Source organism: Pseudophryne corroboree, chromosome 3 (assembly GCF_028390025.1).
Source record: "Pseudophryne corroboree isolate aPseCor3 chromosome 3, aPseCor3.hap2, whole genome shotgun sequence".
In the NCBI taxonomy this organism is placed as follows: Eukaryota; Metazoa; Chordata; class Amphibia; order Anura; family Myobatrachidae; genus Pseudophryne; species Pseudophryne corroboree.
This window is the reverse complement of record NC_086446.1, coordinates 495,570,590-495,590,274: the sequence shown is the minus strand read 5'-3', so window position 1 is coordinate 495,590,274 and position 19,685 is coordinate 495,570,590. Positions and strand designations below refer to the sequence as shown.

At 44.7% G+C, this 19,685-nt stretch overlaps 1 protein-coding gene across 12 annotated transcripts in view; it reads left to right on the top strand.

Moving 5' to 3' along the window:
- Nucleotides 1-19,685, top strand: part of SHISA6 (shisa family member 6) — a 681,159-nt gene that overhangs the window by 81,786 nt on the left and 579,688 nt on the right. For all 12 annotated transcript variants that reach the window (XM_063960971.1, XM_063960972.1, XM_063960978.1 and 9 more), the window contains exon 3: nucleotides 8,144-8,307. In XM_063960971.1, the coding sequence (XP_063817041.1) occupies nucleotides 8,144-8,307 (164 nt within the window). The remainder of the gene's footprint in view (nucleotides 1-8,143; nucleotides 8,308-19,685) is intronic.

The window sequence follows — 19,685 nt, the reverse complement described above, 5'->3', positions numbered from 1 at the left end:
CCTGCCATCATCTGAAGCAAGAGGTGGTAACGAGGTGGAATTCAACCCTCTATATGCTTCAGAGGATGGAGGAGCAGCAAAAGGCCATTCAAGCCTTTACATCTGGCCACGATATAGGCAAAGGAGGTGGAATGCACCTGTCTCAAGCGCAGTGGAGAATGATTTCAACATTGTGCAAGGTTCTGCAACCTTTTGAACTTGCCACACGTGAAGTCAGTTCAGACACTGCCAGTCTGAGTCAGGTCATTCCCCTCATCAGGCTTTTGCAGAAGAAGCTGGAGGCATTGAAGGAGGAGCTAAAACAGAGCGATTCCGCTAGGCATGTGGGACTTGTGGATGGAGCCCTTCATTCACTTAACCAGGATTCACGGGTGGTCAATCTGTTGAAATCAGAGCACTACATTTTGGCCACCGTGCTCGATCCTAGATTTAAAACCTACGTTGGATCTCTCTTTCTGGCAGACACAAGTCTGCAGAGGTTCAAAGAACTGCTGGTGAGAAAATTGTCAAGTCAAGCGGAACGCGACCCGTCAACATCTCCTCCTTCACATTCTCCCGCAACTGAGGGTGCGAGGAAAAGGCTACGAATTCCGAGCCCACCCGCTGGCGGTGATGCAGGGCAGTCTGGAGCGACTGCTGATGCTGACATCTGGTCTGGACTGAAGGACCTGCCAACGATTACTGACATGTCGTCTACTGTCACTGCATATGATTCTCTCACCATTGAAAGAATGGTGGAGGATTATATGAGTGACCGCATCCAAGTAGGCACGTCAGACAGTCCGTACGTATACTGGCAGGAAAAAGAGGCAATTTGAAGGCCCTTGCACAAACTGGCTTTATTCTACCTAAGTTGCCCTCCCTCCAGTGTGTACTCCGAAAGAGTGTTTAGTGCCGCCGCTCACCTTGTCAGCAATCGGCGTACGAGGTTACTTCCAGAAAATGTGGAGAAGATGATGTTCATTAAAATGAATTATAATCAATTCCTCCATGGAGACATTCACCAGCAGCAATTGCCTCCAGAAAGTACACGGGGACCTGAGATGGTGGATTCCAGTGGGGACGAATTAATAATCTGTGCGGAGGGGGATGTACACAGTGAAAGGGGTGATGAATCGGACGATGATGATGAGGTGGACATCTTGCCTCTGTAGAGCCAGTTTGTGCAAGGAGAGATTGATTGCTTCTTTTTTGGTGGGGGCCCAAACCAACCAGTCATTTCAGTCACAGTCATGTGGCAGACCCTGTCGCTGAAATGATGGGTTCGTTAAAGTGTGCATGTCCTGTTTTTACAACATAAGGGTGGGTGGGAGGGCCCAAGGACAATTCCATCTTGCACCTCTTTTTTCTTTCATTTTTCTTTGCGTCATGTGCTGTTTGGGGAGTATTTTTTTATGTGCCATCCTGTCTGACACTGCAGTGCCACTCCTAGATGGGCCAGGTGTTTGTGTCGGCCACTAGGGTCGCTTAGCTTAGTCGTCACACAGCTACCTCATTGCGCCTCTTTTTTTCTTTGCGTCATGTGCTGTTTAGGGAGTATTTTTTTAAGTGCCATCCTGTCTGACACTGCAGTGCCACTCCTAGATGGGCCAGGTGTTTGTGTCGGCCACTAGGGTCGCTTAGCTTAGTCGTCACACAGCTACCTCATTGCGCCTCTTTTTTTCTTTGCGTCATGTGCTGTTTGGGGAGTATTTTTTTGAAGGGCCATCCTGCGTGACACTGCAGTGCCACTCCTAGATGGGCCAGGTGTTTGTGTCGGCCACTAGGGTCGCTTAGCTTAGTCGTCACACAGCTACCTCATTGCGCCTCTTTTTTTCTTTGCGTCATGTGCTGTTTGGGGAGTATTTTTTTGAAGGGCCATCCTGCGTGACACTGCAGTGCCACTCCTAGATGGGCCAGGTGTTTGTGTCGGCCACTAGGGTCGCTTAGCTTAGTCGTCACACAGCTACCTCATTGCGCCTCTTTTCTTTGCGTCATGTGCTGTTTGGGGAGTATTTTTTTGAAGGGCCATCCTGCGTGACACTGCAGTGCCACTCCTAGATGGGCCAGGTGTTTGTGTCGGCCACTTGGGTCGCTAAGCTTAGTCACACAACGACTTTGGTGCAGCTCTTTTTTTCTTTGCATCATGTGCTGTTTGTGGACTATTTTTTTAAGTGCCATCCTGTCTGACACTGCAGTGCCACTCCTAGATGGGCCAGGTGTTTGTGTCGGCCACTTGTGTCGCTTAGCTTAGCCATCCAGCGACCTCGGTGCAAATTTTAGGACTAAAAATAATATTGTGAGGTGTGAGGTGTTCAGAATAGACTGAAAATGAGTGGAAATTATGGTTATTGAGGTTAATAATACTATTGGATCAAAATGACCCCCAAATTCTATGATTTAAGCTGTTTTTTAGGGTTTTTTGAAAAAAAACACCAGATTCCAAAACACACCCGAATCCGACAAAAAAACTTCGGTGAGGTTTTGCCAAAACGCGTTCGAACCCAAAACACGGCCACGGAACCGAACTCAAAACCAAAACACAAAACCCGAAAAATTTCAGGTGCACATCACTACCAGATACACAAATGCCCCCACAGTGCTGCGCTGCCAGATACACAAATGCCCCCAGTTCCAGATAACCGGATCCCAGTGTGGCGAAGATGGGCGGTAAGGAGTGTGCTGATGTCTGGAAGCTTTGCTCCTGGCACCTCAGCTTAGAAGCGTCAGAACTGGGGGGGCAATGGGCAGCTCGCACCCCCAAAATTGGAGAGGCGCCGCCGCCGATATACAGGAGGAGCGATGTGCGTTCAGCTGAAAGACCGCACATCACTCACAACCTCCATGCAGGGACTGAGCAGCAGCGGCAGGATGCGGCTGTGTGCAGACCCTCCTCCTCCCAGACCCAGCTCAACGGGGCTGCCCGCCGCCCTCTCACCCCCTCCCCTTACCAAGGCTGGCTTACGGCACGGAGAAGTGCCGCGATTCGCGGGTGGTAAAGGGGGCGTGGCCTAATGCAGAGAAGTGCCTGCCTTCCCTTCATTACAGACCTGCTGTGGCTGGGACTGGGTTGAGTCAGGTAAGAGACTCTTCCACTCGCTCCCACTCCCTCTCTAATGGTTAATGCAGGATTTGTAAGGGGGGGATCCTTATACAGTATGTACGTCATATAAAATAAATATATATATATATATATATATATATATATATATAGTTCAAAATAGGCCAGCACTTTGAGCACTGACTGCAGAAGATTCCCGCCTCCGCATGTCACAGACCTCTCTCGAACTGGCAGCCAATCAGGAGCAGCCGCGCAGCCGTTCCTGATTGGCTGTCGGTCAGTGGCAGATTCGAAATAGTAGTGGCGGTCATAGGAACCGCACCAAAGGTCGCCAACCACAGCCGCCTCCTCTTTTGCACCGCAGCCGCCCTCTGCCTCCTCCACTGCATCACCGCCGCCCTCTGCCTCCTCCGCTGCATCACCGCTGCTCTCAGTCTCCTCTGCACCTACGCCAACTCCCACAGCCTCCTCCTCTGCATCATCTCGAACGCCCACAGCCTCCAACGCCCCGCGCCGACCACAGCCTCCTCATCCACTGCACTGCAGACCACAGCCTCCTCTGTATCGCCACTGCTCAATAGGTAATTTTTACTCTGCTGCCTTTCTCTCTCCCTTTGTCCCTGCTGTCACTCTCCCAACCCTCTCTCCCCTGTCCCTCTGTCACTCTCCTTGTCCCTATGTCCCTGTCCCTATGTCACTCCCCTTGACCCTCTGTCACTCTCCCTGTCCATCTCCCGGGTGGTTTGTAGGTTGCCGGCTGTTGGGTTCCCTGCACACAGTATACCAATGCCGGAATCCCGACACCCGGCATACCGACGCCTTTTCTCCCTCTTGGGGGTCCAAGACCCCCCTGGAGGGAGAATAGATAGCATAGCCAGCGACCATGCCCGCAGGGGGCTCATTTGCATTCGCCCAGCTGTCGGTATGCCGGCGGTCGGGATTCCGGCTCCGGTATGCTGGCCCCCTCTCCCTGTACCTACATCCCTGCTGTCCCAGAAGTTACAATGCTGGAACTGGATCAAATATGGTAGAATTGGGTCAGATTTTGGTCCAGTATGATGAGCACATGTACTGCAGAATTGGAAATGAATTCAAACTGAATCATTTGACCAACCAAAATCTTATCCATTGTGAACATCTTTAAAGGCTAAATGGACTTTTATCAATTGTCATGGTCAATGCCCTGTACATCACAGTCTTGTATTTGTTATGCATAGGTCAGCCTATCTAAAGCTTCAAGGGTAACAACATGCTACGGATCACTTCTGTATGCTTCTTTACGCTACCTAAACTATGTTATCACCATATAGTGTATCTCTCCATAGAAAGAAAAGATCCATGAAAATGTGTCCACATACATCATTGCTACAGTCGCGCCAAACAGCCCCTCTTGGTGCGTCAGGTCCCATGAAACTCTTAGTGTCGGGTGTCTTTTTTGCACCATTTTTTGCCAAACACGCATTTTAGTTGCAACTGTACTGATTAATTTGATATGCGGCTCTTGGATATCTTTGTGCGACTGAGACCGACACACTGACGGACCTGCCATCACATCGACTGAGCTGTCGATAAAAAATAAGTATAAGCACATACTAAACAGCCACTTACCGTGTTGGTCGGGACACCCAGCATTTGAATTTGAATGCCCAGCTGTGACATCAGCCCCCTGCAGCAAGTGTATGGGTGGTCGGTGGACCACACGTACACACAGCCCAATGCACCAATATATCTGAAGATATATCATCCATCAGCTGTGCTGCACAGACAACATGATATGTCTGTGAACAATGTTGTTCATAGATATATAAGGGGGTACACACCCACTGATGGGCTCACAATATATTGGCTATTCAATCGAATGGCCGATATATCAGCCAATGTGTACCCAGCTTTAGGGGAACATTTACTAAGCAGTGATAAGAGTGGAGAAGTGAGCCAGTGGAGAAGTTGCCCATGGCAACCAATCAGCACTGAAGTAACATCAAATTTGCATGCTATAAAATGATACAGAGCTGCTGATTTGTTGATGGGGCAACTTCTCCACTGGGTCACTTCTTCGCTCTTATCACTGCTTAGTAAATGACCCCCTTAGTTACTGAATATGTACACAAAGTGCTACAATGTAGCAGCCGCAGCTTATTTCCATCCAATACAAGTTCTGTTCTGCTTCGTATACAGATATACTGTACAAGTGGGGTTGGGTACAGGTTCCCGGCGCTTAGAATGCCGGCGGTCGCATGACCAACACTGGCATTTCGACGCTGAGAATACAGACACCTAGTAGGTAAGTATGCCAAGCCTCTCCAAATCCTAACTTTAACCCTCCCTTCCCACAGCCTAACCCTCCCTTCCCACAGCCTATCCCTCCCTCTAGTGCCTTACTGAAACCCTCCCCCTCCACAATATAACCCTAACCCTCCCCGGCATACTTACTTTCAGGATGTCAGCTGTTGGAATTACGGTGTCTGCATTCTGACAGGCGTTGAGATTTCCGGCGCCGGTCTTCTGCCTGCTGGCATGCTAAGCCTCAGTATGCACACTACATCCCATACAAGTGTTACATATACAATTGCTCAGAACAGTCTGCTGGTGCATCCTATGCACAGGTCCTGATGGCTTACTCACGCAAGGCAATTCCCGTGGTGTGGCATATTGAAGATAAATGTATGAGGACACATCTGTACTTCCAGAGGAAGTAAGTGATTTTAAAAGAAATAAAAAATATAGATTGCAGCTGACTTCTACAATCTTTTCACTGCTTGACACCTAACCCTCTTAGTTAATATTTCCAAAACAGAGTTAATTGTATTTTCTCTGACCAGTAGTAGTTACCAGCCTGATATCTCTATCACTGTTGAGAACTCGACAATCAATTCTACCGCACAAGCTCGCTGCCTAGGTGTCACTCTGAACTGTCCTTTGTTCCCCACATTCAATCTGTCTGAAAATTATGTTACATACATCTAAGAAACATATCCAAAAGACAACTATAACTTACACAAGACACAGCAAAAACTCTAATCCATGCTCTCATCATCTCCCGCATTGATTATTGCAATAGTCTCCTTACTGGTCTTACCAAAAATAGACTCCCACCACTACAATCCATTCTGAATGCAGCTGTGAGGCTTACCTTCCTTCCTTGATCACCTGACCATCTGTCAGTCCCTCCATTGGTTACCTGTATTTGTTACCTATTCAATATAAAATATTTTTACTCTCATACAAGGCCATTAACCATACTACACCAATGTACATCTCTTCTCTTATCTCAAAATATCTCCCAACCCGACGTCTCCACTCTGCACAAGATCTGCGTCTGTCATTCACATGCATTTCTCGCTCCCATTTACGATTACAGGGCTTTCTTTGGGCTGCACCCACTCTGTGGAATGCTCTACCACGCACAATAAGACTCTCCTCTAGTCTCCAAACCTACAGGCGTTCACTGAAAACTCACCTCTTCAGGCAAGCATATCAAATTCCAGAACTGCTCACATTACCTTCATAAGCTTTCCTATCCAATTACATCCCCACTGTACAGTCCACACATATCCTCACATATTTTCTCTTTCTTCACTTTCCCTTTCTCCTGACCCCGGTTCATCATTGTGTGACCATATCATGCAGCCCACCAAAAACCTTTGCAATCTGGGGGACAATTAAGTAATAGATAGCACCCATCCTTGTGTATCAATGCCTATTGCCCTATAGATTGTAAGCTTGCTACCTCTATGTCTGTCTGTTATCATTGTTGTTTCCAATTGTAAAGCGCAACGGAATTTTCTGTGCTATGGGGGTAATTCCAAGTTGATCGCAGCAGGACATTTTTTAGCAGTTGGGCAAAACCATGTGCACTGCAGGGGGGGGCAGATATAACATTTGCAGAGAGAGTTAGATTTGGGTGGGTTATTTTGTTTCTGTGCAGGGTAAATACTGGCTGCTTTATTTTTACACTGCAATTTAGATTTCAGTTTGAACACGCCACACCCAAATCTAACTCTCTCTGCACATGTTATATCTGCCTCCCCTGCAGTGCACATGGTTTTGCCCAACTGCTAACAAATTTGATGCTGCGATCAACTCAGAATTAGGCCCTATATACGAAACTGTTAATCAATAATAATAAATAAATAATATTTATAGTTCAAGTATCATTCATGTAACAATGCGATATTTAGGTTTTAGTTATCACTAAACATCACATTCTTATATCGTGAGGTTTTTTATTCTTTTACATATTTACCTTTCTCCTGTTGCGATCCGGTATACTGCTTTGTGACAATCCCAGTTTCTCCTTGCTCTTCTGCCCTTATCGCGGCTGTTTTTTGATTGCTTTTCTTTGTGCATGCACTGTGTGTTGTTCTGTGCATGCGTCATGGCTGCAGTGGCAGTGCTGTCCGGTGGGGGGGACGAGTTGGCAGTGGGGGCAGAGGTAACACGACATATGCATATGTTAGGTCAAGTCACTGTATATAGTGGCAGCGGGCTTGTGGGCTGTAAGCAGTTAGCAGTGGCCTGGCATATACATATGTTGGGTCACATTACTGTATCTAGCAGCGACGGGCTAGGGGACAGTGCGCGCAGCAGGCAGTCAGCAGAAGACCCTGCTGCCAGCACATACAATTCAGATAGTGGCGGTGGTGGGGGGGCAGATTTTTTTCCCATGGCTCCTCTGATTGGCAGAAGGTCCTCTAATTGGGAGAAGGCAGGGAGGCAGCAGTTTTCACTGCACTTCTCCCCTAACAAGTCTCAATTCGCCACCCTGAGATAACATATGGAATTTGTAAAGTGAAATGGAAATCAGAGCTTTTCATTCTTTCATGAATAGTACTCACCATACTACAGTATGGTGATGCGGTTCAGCCACGGAACGGGGATGCTGCTGGAGAGGAAATTAATAACCTGCTCTATGAGCAGCAGCAGGCGGAGAAAAGCCCTGTTTAATGCAAAAAGTGCTTTTCGCAGCTCCATGAATGGATCCCATTGTTAATGATCAATTTACTATTAATTTAGTAGATACTGTACTATTATTTTAGGAGTAAAACTGCAATAACATAGTAAATAACATTTGTCTTAATGCATTTTATTCATATTTTACAGGGCACTTGCGGACATTTTGATACAACAGGGGCCGATCCCTATTCCACACTGTGAACGAGAGGCAATTTCTGCTGTCGATAACTCTCCCAAGGAGAATACACCTGTTAGAACTTCGAAAAATCAGTACACTCCAGTGCGCACCACGAAGACTAACCATGGAACAGGTGGGTGCAATAAATGTGTGTCACATTCCTTAGAGATGCCATGGATTCCAAAGTCATAGAATATCACACCTTTAATAACTTATGATTATTTTATATAACGAGCATCTTTAGTTGACATGTATGTCTCACATAGGGGCAGGTGTACTAAGCCTTGGAAAGTGATAAAGTGGAGAGAGATAAAGAACCAGCCAATCAGCTCCTAAGTCCCATGTTACAGACTGTGGGGCAGATGTATTAAGCCTGGAGACGGCATAAGGAAGTGATAAAGCAGTGATAAGTGCAAGGTGATAAACGCACCAGCCAGTCAGCTCCTAACTGTTAATTTACATATTAGAGCTGATTAGCTGATGCATTTATCACATTGCACTTATCACTGGTTTATCACTTCCTTATGCCTTCTCCAGGTTAATACATCTGCCCCTGTGTTGGAAAAAATGACAGGAGCAGCTTGGTTGGTACTTTCTCTGTCCACTTTATCTATCTCCGAAGCTTAGTACTTGCTTACTACTCCCATAATCATCTATGAAAACGTAGGCCTAACAAAAAATCTAAATACCCATTCTTCTGATAAGGTCATGAAACTCTAGATATTATATTTGCATTATTTTCAAGATCTTAATGTCACCTAACATACATACAGTACAAATATTCCATGTTCCTTTCTTCTCAAAAGGGGCCCGTACATCTACAAATCCATGTTTTGTCAATGACTTGGTCATCAGCAAAATCCAATATGTTGGAAATCCTTGTTTTGCCAATTCTGACCCAAAAATTATCAGAATCAGCGAGTAGGGTTTTTTTTTATCGTGCTGAGTATTGCCAATTCCGGACAAATCACTGCATTGGAGTCCGCCAATCCTCATTGAGAATCTGGGGAATTGCTGGTAGATGTAAGTCAATTAAATGTGGTATTTAAGAATACAACCTATTGTTTGCTATAATTCTGCTTCAGTTAGAGGACACTAGTGGGCTTATTTAATAACAGGGCTATATTCACAGATATGCTCGTTGCAACCAATTAAACATTTGATAATAGCAAACGTTATGGGTTACATATAAAGTTAAATAAGCCCCTGTTTATAGAAAGTGACAAGGTAGTCAGACAGATATACATGTGAGTTCTGACCCGCACCTCTCAGCATTCATAAATAACCATGAGGACATCATTGGACATGCCCTATATCCATTCTTGCCTACTCTCCCAGAACAACCAGAAGGCTTCTCAAAATCGGGTGGCGCTGCCAGCACACAGAAGAGTGGGCAAGTTTTCTTGTAGCAGCCACGACATACAACCCAGCTGCCCACTTACCGAAAATGCTGAATATCAGGTAAATGATAGTTCAGGCTAGATTAGGGTGCCTGAAATTAAGGCTGAATTATTTTTTGATGAGCCAAAGACTGATCATTCTCTCCAGAAACCATGTGGCTGGGGCGCAGTACCACAAATTATTTTTGTCCTCTCTACTGTCCTCGCACAGACAGATGTTAGGGAGTCCAAGAGCAGGAGTAGGAGCAGAGCCTGGGACATGGGGAAAGAGATAAGGAAATTGAGGTCCCCCAGGGATCCGCCACTGGGGACACCCAGACCCGGTTGTGCGCATCATGCATTGCAGCAGGCACCTGGCAATTGGACTTGCAGGACTGCCTGAGATAGCCTGCTGGGGCAGTGTTCCGGGTGCTGGCCCCTTCATTGTGGTGGGCTCCAGTACAATACATCAGCAGCACTGCCGCCAGTTTTAACCCTGTTCAGCTCATCAGTGGCTGTCCGTTATGGGGGGTATTCATGCCCAACACCCACTCCTTGAATCCGCCACAGCCTGTGAGTCTCCAGAATTTGTATTGCAGCATGCCCTGCCCTAATTGGGTCCACAAGAGCTGGAGAGCCACAGATTGCTAGAACCTGATGAAAAATATAATCCAGACCAGACAGTATCTGAGTGAAAATTCCTTTTTTCAGACTGCCATGGATTATAAATATTAACAGCATATGTTAAGTAGTCAGAAAGAAAATAGTTAAAATGTACCATATGTTACACTTCCCCTGATCTGTTGGTGTTTTACAAGGGCTTCTGTTAAGTTAAAATAGAATAAAACTACCATGGTGTGAATTTCAGTTATTAGGATAATATATGTTATATTGCTGTGCATTAACCTTTTGTCTTTAGTGCTGGCGGTATACTGCATGTTGGTATTAAGTACAGGAAATTTAATACAGGTACTTATATTTTCATTTTACTTACCTTTGGTGGAGACAGTATCCAAGCTCAACTTTCTTGAAATTGTGCCATGGTCTTAACACCGCATTCTGTAATATAAATTATGAGGGTATAGATTGTATATATGTTGATTTATGTTTTTCGCTGCCTGCACCCAAATCACAGCTTTCTCTACTAATGAGTGTTCTGGAAATACACCAGGGGGAGATTCGGGAAACCCTCTGCCCAGTACTAACATGATGTAACACAATTATGCAGAAGCTAGCACAGCATTGATCTAAAATTACTACAGTAAATGCAGCATTTTTTATTTGATAGAAAAATATACTCTGGCATAGTATGAAATAACAGTGAACATAACAGTGTATAAAAATACTATAAGGTAGCCTGGGTAAAAGTAGAGTACTAGCACCTCCTAGCTTATACTATGAACAACAGGTTAACACATGATGATGGCCCAGGGAGGCCCACACCACACATCCTGCACCTATGTGTTACAATACTCACCTCTCTGGAGTCCCCAGTTGGTGGTAGCACCTCTCCACAAATCACTGGGAAAATGGAGCAGTGGCTATTTTTCCAGTGTTTTGTGCATACTCAGTAAGGAAATCTCCGGGAAAATGGCTGCCACACCATTTCCACAGAGATCTGCACATGCGCAATAGAGTCCATACCCCCTAGTGCTCAGACTCTGCTGGGCTGCCTGGCTGCCTGCTAAAGAGCAGGGGGCCCAGACGGAGGAGGCTGCACATGCGCCTCCTCTTCTGTTAATATGCCCCTGAGTGTGTGTGTGTGTGTGTGTGTGTGTGTGTGTGTGTGTGTGTGTGTATATATATATATATATATATATATATATAAAAGCAAAGGCAGGGGTCCGGCACAGCCACTTAAAGACGGTAGTACACTGGGTGCCCTCACAAAAAAAATTTCAGACAGCAGAGACGGTGCAGCACTCCAATGATTTCAATACCAGACTAATAGTAAGATGCAACGTCTCAATGCCCTTTTTAATGCGGCATTTTCGTCAGGATATCCTGACGAAAATGCCGCATTAAAAAGGGCATTGAAACGTTGCATCTTACTATTAGTCTGGTATTGAAATCATTGGAGTGCCGCACCGTCTTTGCTGTCTACATATATATATATATATATATAAAGTTATATCTGTACAATATACCGCCAACCACACATAGGCAGCACTCAAACACACCACACAGATGAAGCAGTACACTGCTGGTCGGAGCTCTTATGTGTGCAGTTTACAGCTTTTGAGGTGTCTTTCAATCACTTTGCAACAAGGTAAAACAGGCACAGAAAGAAAACCTGCCTGTAGCAACAAATGTAAAATTCTCAGCTTGTATCTTTGCTTAATTGTATCCTGGGACTTGTTGTTACATAACTTGATTTCCCCACTAGAGGGAGCATACACAGTTCAAATGCTGATTAAACAAATACTTGGTGCACATTTACCTGCCCACCCATCTATCCCTGACTCTTCAGCCTTTGTGGCCAAATATTGTCCAAACCCCACTTGAATATCACAGATACAGTAGGAAAATAACTACAGTTACTTATGTAACACACACCTTTGGTGTTCGATGGATAAGATAGGTTTATAGGATTGTTGTTTCTTTCTTCCCTGGCAGAGAGGTGAAGTAACCCGACCACCCACACACAATAAAAACACAGTTTAAAATAAAATGCTGTTTTATTAGTCTGGATAACTTCCTCAATAGTGAACTCTGGGGGTGATTCAGACCTGATCGCTAGGCTGCTAAAATTATAGCCCTGCAATCCGATAATCACCGCCCAAGGGGAGTGTATAGTCGCTGTGCAAGTGTGCGATCACATGTGTACGCCGAGCTGCCAAAAAATCCCTCAGGCAGCGGAAAGCTGCAAATCTGTTGGCACCTCACTCACCAGTGGCTGTTTTTTACCTGTGTGTGCAGTCTCTGCGCAGCCCAGGACTTACTTCTACAGAGCAATCAGAACGGACTGATCAGGGCCGGAGCTAACATCACACACCCTCCCTGAAAACGCTTGGGCATGCCTGCGTTTTCCCTGACACTCCTAGAAAACGGTCAGTTACCACCCACAAACGGCCTCTTCTTGTCACCCAGCATGCGAATGGCTGTGCGATTGGAATCTTCGCACCAGCCTGTCACTGACCGCGATGCCTGTTGTTTGCCGACACGTGTGCGCATTTCAGTGCATACGCATGCGCAGTTAATAGCTGATCGCCCGCTGTGCGAAAATGCACAGCAGCGATCAGATCTAAATCAGACCCATTATTTCATCTCAAACACCGTTAGGAAAGCAACAGTGTAATATGTTTGTTAAACATTACATTCTAAATGATACCGAAATATGCATAAGACATTACAGGCAATATAATTCAATGTCACAAAGCTAAGCAATTCAGGGGTCTATTCATGTAGCAGTGAAAAGAGTGGAGAAGTGAGCCAGTGAAGAAGTTGCCCATGGCAACCAATCAGTGTTGAGTTAACATTTCTAAAATGCATTCTAGAAAATGATACATAGCAGCTGATTGGTTGCCATGTACAACTTTTCCACTGGCTCACTTTCACTACTACATGAATAGACCCCTCAATACTGCTAAGCATATTTTTCCTTTGGAATCAGTATGATATCCCGGCTGTCGGGATCCTGGTGTGGGGGATACAGGTGGTGGTCACGATTCCGACATCCGGCAGTTCACCAGGTGTCGGGATTCTGGCATCGGTATCCTGACCGCCGGGATCCGACAACCGGCAATATGATTGCCTCCCTTTTCTATGTTGTCACTACCAACAACTTTCCCTAATGGCAAGCACTTCACAACCCTAAGTAGGGGTTTACGTACCTAGAATTTACATAAGGCCACCAGTTACTTTAAAGCTTTAAAGTTGTAATTCAAGTACTTCAAATAACTTGGAACTAGTCTCTGCGCATGGCCATTCTGTGGTGGTGCACACAGGCATAAGGGTGGTATTCATGTGACCGCCGGTCAGCTGACCGACAGTCACATGACCTCCTCCACGAGCCCGACGGCTCACTATCCCGATGGTCGGCATGCCGACCAACAGGGACTATTTCCACTCGTGGGTGTCCACGACACCCATAGAGTGGGAATAGAACCCGTGGCGACCGCAGGTCGCCACCGTGCCCGCAGCGTGGCGAGTGCAGCGAGCCCGCAAAGGGCTTGCTGCACTCGCCCCTCCCCACCGGGATCCCGGCGTCGGTATGCTGCCGGGATCCCGGCGTCGGTAAGGTGACCGGCGGTCAGGAGACCGCCGGTCACCAGTACTACACCCAGGCATAAACCTGCTCTGTTGATAGTAAGAGGGCTGTAGTACTTTACCTCAGTTAAAGGATATCCTGAGCAGAATGTATACTCTGTCCCTTTTGCATACAGCTGGATATACTGTATGAAATTAAATGTTGAGTTTTATATTTAGTACATTGGGGCTAATTCAGACCTGATCGCTTGCTAGCGTTTTTTGCAGCGCTGCAATCAGGTCAGAACTCTGCATGCATATGCACCGCAATGCGCAGACGCGTTGCAAGAGTACAAAGCGGATCGCTGCTCAACGATGGGTTTGTGCGAAGAATCCATTCGCACGGGCGATCGCAAGGTGATTGACAGGAAGAAGGTGTTTGTGGGTGTCAACTGACAGTTTTCTGGGAGTGTTTGGAAAAACGCAGGCGTTCCCAAGCGTTTGCAGGGCGAGTGTCTGACATCAATTCCGGTCCCGTACAGGCTGAAGTGATCGCAGCGGCTGAGTAAGTCCTGGGCTACTCAGAAACTGCACAAGATCTTTTTGTACCGCTCGGCTGCACATGCGATCGCACACTTGCACAGCTAAAATACACTCCCCGGTGGGCTGCGACTATGCGAACACAGGACTGCAAAAAACAGCCAGCGAGCGATCAGGTCTGAATTACCCCCATAGAGTAGTATGAGTACAAACTGTCTGCTGTAGACCAGTACATTCCTTAAATTCAGTATATCCAGAAATAGTTTAGCAGCAAGCCATAATGTGTGCCGGAGTCTTTTATGCGATGTGAATGGATATGTTTCCATGCTGCTGTATAGTTAATTCTCTGCATTAAAGTGTGCCTGATATGCACAAGTAATCCTAAAATCATATAGATCAGCTTTCCCTAAATCATTTTGAAGTCAATTACATATGTGTCCGGATGAAGATTAAGTAAAGATCTCAGAGTGCTTTATTGATTGTCACATATCAGCTTTTCCAGTGCTATCGAGCCACGGTCAGGCTGTAATTGCCTGCTCTGGGAATCGGATATATGAGAAGTGAAGTTGCAGTCTTAAGTCTCAGCCCAGGCTAGAGGGATCTGGTCTCAGCCCCTTTGTTTTTTCTGTCTTGAGGAGGTTACATTTTAATGCATTTCACTTTTGTCCAGATGTATCAGCCACTATGTTCAAATAATTATACCATATAGTATACTTCTCCCGTGACTAACTTAAAGGGGATGATTTTATAGCAGGATCCATTTGTGTCAGCTGTATATTTATTAACATTTGAAGAGGAGGGTGGATTAAGGTGTTATGTTATGTTATGTTTAGAAGAAACAGATATTTAGGGCTAGATACATCATTGCTTGGAAAGTGATAAAGTACCAGCCAACCAGCTCCTAACTGTCATTTTTCAAACAGGACTTGTGACATGGCAGTTAGGGGTCTATTCATGAAGCAGTGAAAAGTGTGGAAAAGTGAGCCAGTGGAGAAGTTGCCCATGGCAACCAATCAGCATTGACATAACATTTATAGTTTGCATAATATAAAATTATACAGAGCAGCCGGTTGGTTGCCATGGGTAACTATTCCTCCGGCTCACTTCTCCACACTTTCACTGCTTCATGAATAGACCCCTTAGATACTGATTGGCTGGCACTTTTTCTCTCTCCATTTTATCACTCTCCATGCAATGATGCATCTAGCCCTTAGAGTTAAAGATAAATTATTAGAATTTAGGAATTGGACATATCAGGTGTGGCTATTAAATAATGAGACTGATGCTATAATTTATGTTTATTATATTAAGTACATTTTAACTATGTTTCATTCTTAGTTTCCATTGATCAAAGCTGTGCTGTAGCTCATTATCTGTCAGTTTTCTCAACTCATTTTCTTTTTTTACCTCAGTAACTGAGGCAAAACAGGTTCCCTTTCAGTACAGATTTGACTTTAGGGAAATAAATAAGTCACAGTTCTAGGTCTGGGGAGTATGAAGGGTGTTCAACTTCTAGTACTGCAATCTGTTTCTCCACCAAAACTGCTTCACAGAGAGAGTTGTGTGGGCTGGTGTGTTGTCCTGATGGAGGATGAAACCATTTTTCCACAACTCTGGCTTCTTGCTTTTGATTTTCTTTCTGCTCCGCAGCTAGAAGCCTTGGAACCATCTAAGGGGGTAATTCAGACCTGATCACTAGGGTGCATTCTTTGCATCCCTGTGATCAGGTAGTCGCCGCCTACAGGGGGAGGGTATTGTGTGTATGCAGGTGTGCGATCGCATGTGTAGCAGAACTGCACAAACATAAGTTTGTGCAGTTTCTGCTCAGCCCAGGACTTACTCAGGAACTGCAATGATCAGGGCAGGAGCTGACGTCAGAATACCTCCCTCCAAAAGCCTGGTCCTTCCTGCGTTTTCCCGGACACTCCTTTAAAACGGTCAGCTGCCACCCACAAACGCCCTCTTCCTGTCAATCTCCTTGTGATCGCCGGTGCATTCGGACCGGCACGCCTGCGCATTGTGGTGCATATGCATGCGCAGTTCAGATCTGATCGCAGGCTGTGAGAAAACGCAGCCTAGTGATCAGGTCTGAATCAGCCCCTTAGAACACTTTTTTGTCACGTTAAGATCTTAAAGCAAACTTGCCTTACCATTTAATTGTCGATGTTTACAATTTCTACTATAGTTCGGATGCTGAGTCAATGGTCAGTTCAAGCAATTTTCTAAATTTTTTCCACATTTTCAATTGTTTTTGATGTGCAAGGCCTTCATCATTTTCGACAGCCTCACACACTAAATCATTCGTGCCACTCAAATACATGTGCACGTGACATACAATCTGGCCTGTAAGCCACTGTTAGCATACAGAAAGATTCTGTAGGCCTTTTGTTCAATTTAACTAAAAATTTGAAGTTAACACTTTGCTCTCCTTTTGAACTAAGCATTGTTATGACGCACGGGAAAACCACAACTTCTTCGAATGCGGTTTGACAGCAAACTATCTGTGCGAGAGGGGTGAAACTTGTAAACCAGTTTTGGGAAAGTCCAAGGTCAATGTTCCCCCACTCCCTTTTAACTCTCGCAGTATGGTTTATTTTTTACAAATTCAGTTTCGTTACTTAGTAGCCACTCCTCATAGCACTTTTTATCCACAAAATATATCAGTAAATAGACTACCGACATTTAAAATAACATTGCTACTTTGATCCCTAGGTTTTAAGACCTATTAAAAAAATATCCATTAAAAAACTACTTTTTCAGAAAATTTTACATAACGCCTTCATCCAATTGCCTCTTTATTTATTGATAAAGTAGGGAAACCATCATGTGCTTTACGCAGTTTTTTATGTTTTTTCGGTGTGAAACAAAAACATCAATTGATTCTCAATGGATCGTTTTTTCCCTCGTTGTGCAGAGTTTCAGTAAGAACTATCACAGACTGTGTGAGTGATGTTACAGAAGAGAGAAATTACCTACAATGCCACTAGCATGTTGCATATCACTAAGAATTACTATACAGCAATATGGCTCATTTTGCTGTGCGTGTCTACAGAGTCGAAGATTGATTTGCAATGTGCCATGCATTCAATGCACGCAATTTCTATTGCATATGGTAAACATCACTCAGAATTGAATCAGTGCTACAGAGTCTAAATTAGTGTGTTGCATTCACCACCATATGGACAAAGACCTTTTTTAAATCTAACACCTGCTTATATCACCAGGTGGCTGGTCTTAATGCTCTTAAAATACCTGTAGTCCTGATGTAATTAACAAGAGTGGACAAAGTAGCATAAAAATATTTTCGCATTAACTCTTGATATCTATTATTAGTGTCTTAGTACTTTGATAATGTGCCCTGGTCTGACACCCCCACCCCTACCCTACAGTGGTATTTCATTCAGCAGAGTGCCTCTCTATCCACCCCACAAGGTAAAATGGTGTGGCAGGATGTCTGTGGTCTGTCACCCTTATTGGCGGCACTGGTCATACACTCCTTGTTATGTCCAATCATTTTTTAGGGAAATCAAATGAAAAAAATAAAAAGTGAAAATAACTAAAAAATATAAACATATAAAATAGGGAAATCAAATGAAAAAAATATAGACATATTATATTTTTTTATTTTTTTATTTTTTCATTTTATATCATTATAGGATTGTAATTTATAGTAAATTTGTAAAACCATCTTTTTTTTTGTCCACGGGAAGTATTTCCAAAAGAGTTTACATTTTTTTAATATAAATTCTATTTATATATAGAAGCTCAGTATGTTATATGTATTTAGTATCACAGGAAGGCTCAAATAGACTTGCTCAAATAGACTTAATGTGCCTATACAGAAGCAAGCAAAAAAGGTGTTGTTATCTTCAACTAAACACCTAAAATATATACAGTATGTCTATCTACCTATCTACCTATCTATCTATCTATCTATCTATCTATCTATCTATCTATCTATCTACATATACACTATATGGACAAAAGTATTCAGAAGCCTGACCATAACACCAACAGAGACTATAATGATATGATCCAGTCAGGAACTTGGCAATCATGATCCAGGCAGTCAAAATACAGATGCCAGAATCCCGACACTACTCGGAATGCAGGTGTCGGGATCCCAACATAGATCACTATCCCAGCGCTGGGTTCCTGATGCTTACACGGGCCGCCGGAGAGGTAAGCCAGTTTGATTAAGGTTTAAGCTGCGGGTAGAGGGTTAGGGTTAGGCTGTGGTGGGGGGGGGTTAGGTTTAGGCTGCGGGAAGTTAGGGTTAGGCACCTCCGGGGTGGGTTAGAGTTAGGCTGCTGGGGAGGAAGGGTTAGGTTTAGGCTGCAGGGAGGGAATGTGAGGGTTAGGGGGGTTAGTGAGTTAGCTTAGTTAATTACTGTATGTTTTTGTTTTGTTTTTAAACATCAGGATGCCACTGTCTGTGTATTGACAGCCGGCATCTCAATCGTTGGGATCCCGATACCAACTGTAATGACATTGTATTCTTTAATATGGTTGGTCCCCATTTTGCAGCTATAACAGCTTCAACTTCTAATGGAAGGCTTTCCACAAGATTTCTGTGGGAATTTGTGCCCATTCATTCTGTAAAGCATTTATGAGGCCAGGCACTGATGTTGGACAAGAAGGCCTGGCCCGCAATCTCCATTCCAGTTCATCCCAAAGGTGCTCAGTGGGGTTGAGGTCAGGGCTCTGTGCGGGCTAGTCAAGTTTTCCACACTACTCGGCCATGGAAACACATTCCATCAAGCAGAGCCGGCCCTAACCAATATGATGCCCTAGGCAAGATATTGCCTGGTGCCCCCTAGCACCGCCGCTAGTTCTGCAGGAGATGCCTGGCATGAGTCAGCTGGCAGCGCTGCTAACGTCGGGCACCTTTTGTTTTTGTTTATGAAAATGCATCTTATTTGCATTACTATGTGGCTAGTATGCACAAGCAGCTTCTGCTGATTAAAATGATATGCAGCATACCTATATTCTGTGTGCGACTGCGGCTGTATCTGCATATACGAAATGCTACATTACAGTGATTTTCAGGAATACACACAACGTAGCATTTCATATGCAGATACAGCCGCAGTCACATAGAAAATATAGGCATGCCGCATATCATTTTAATCAGCAGAAGCTGCTGGTGCCCCTAAGCATACCAAATGCCCTAGGCATTTGCCTAGTTTGCCTATGCCTAAGGCCGGCTCTGCCATCAAGCTCCCGCGGCACAGTGTTGCACTTACATTAAAGCCAATGGAAATTCTGAACTCTTCAGCTATGGAATTAGCAGAGCATTGGCGACTTTCACTCACCATTTGCCTTAGCAGTCTTGACCCCTCTCTGTGATTTTATGTGGTCTTCCACTTCGTAACTTAGTTGCTGTTGTTCCTAAATGCTTCCA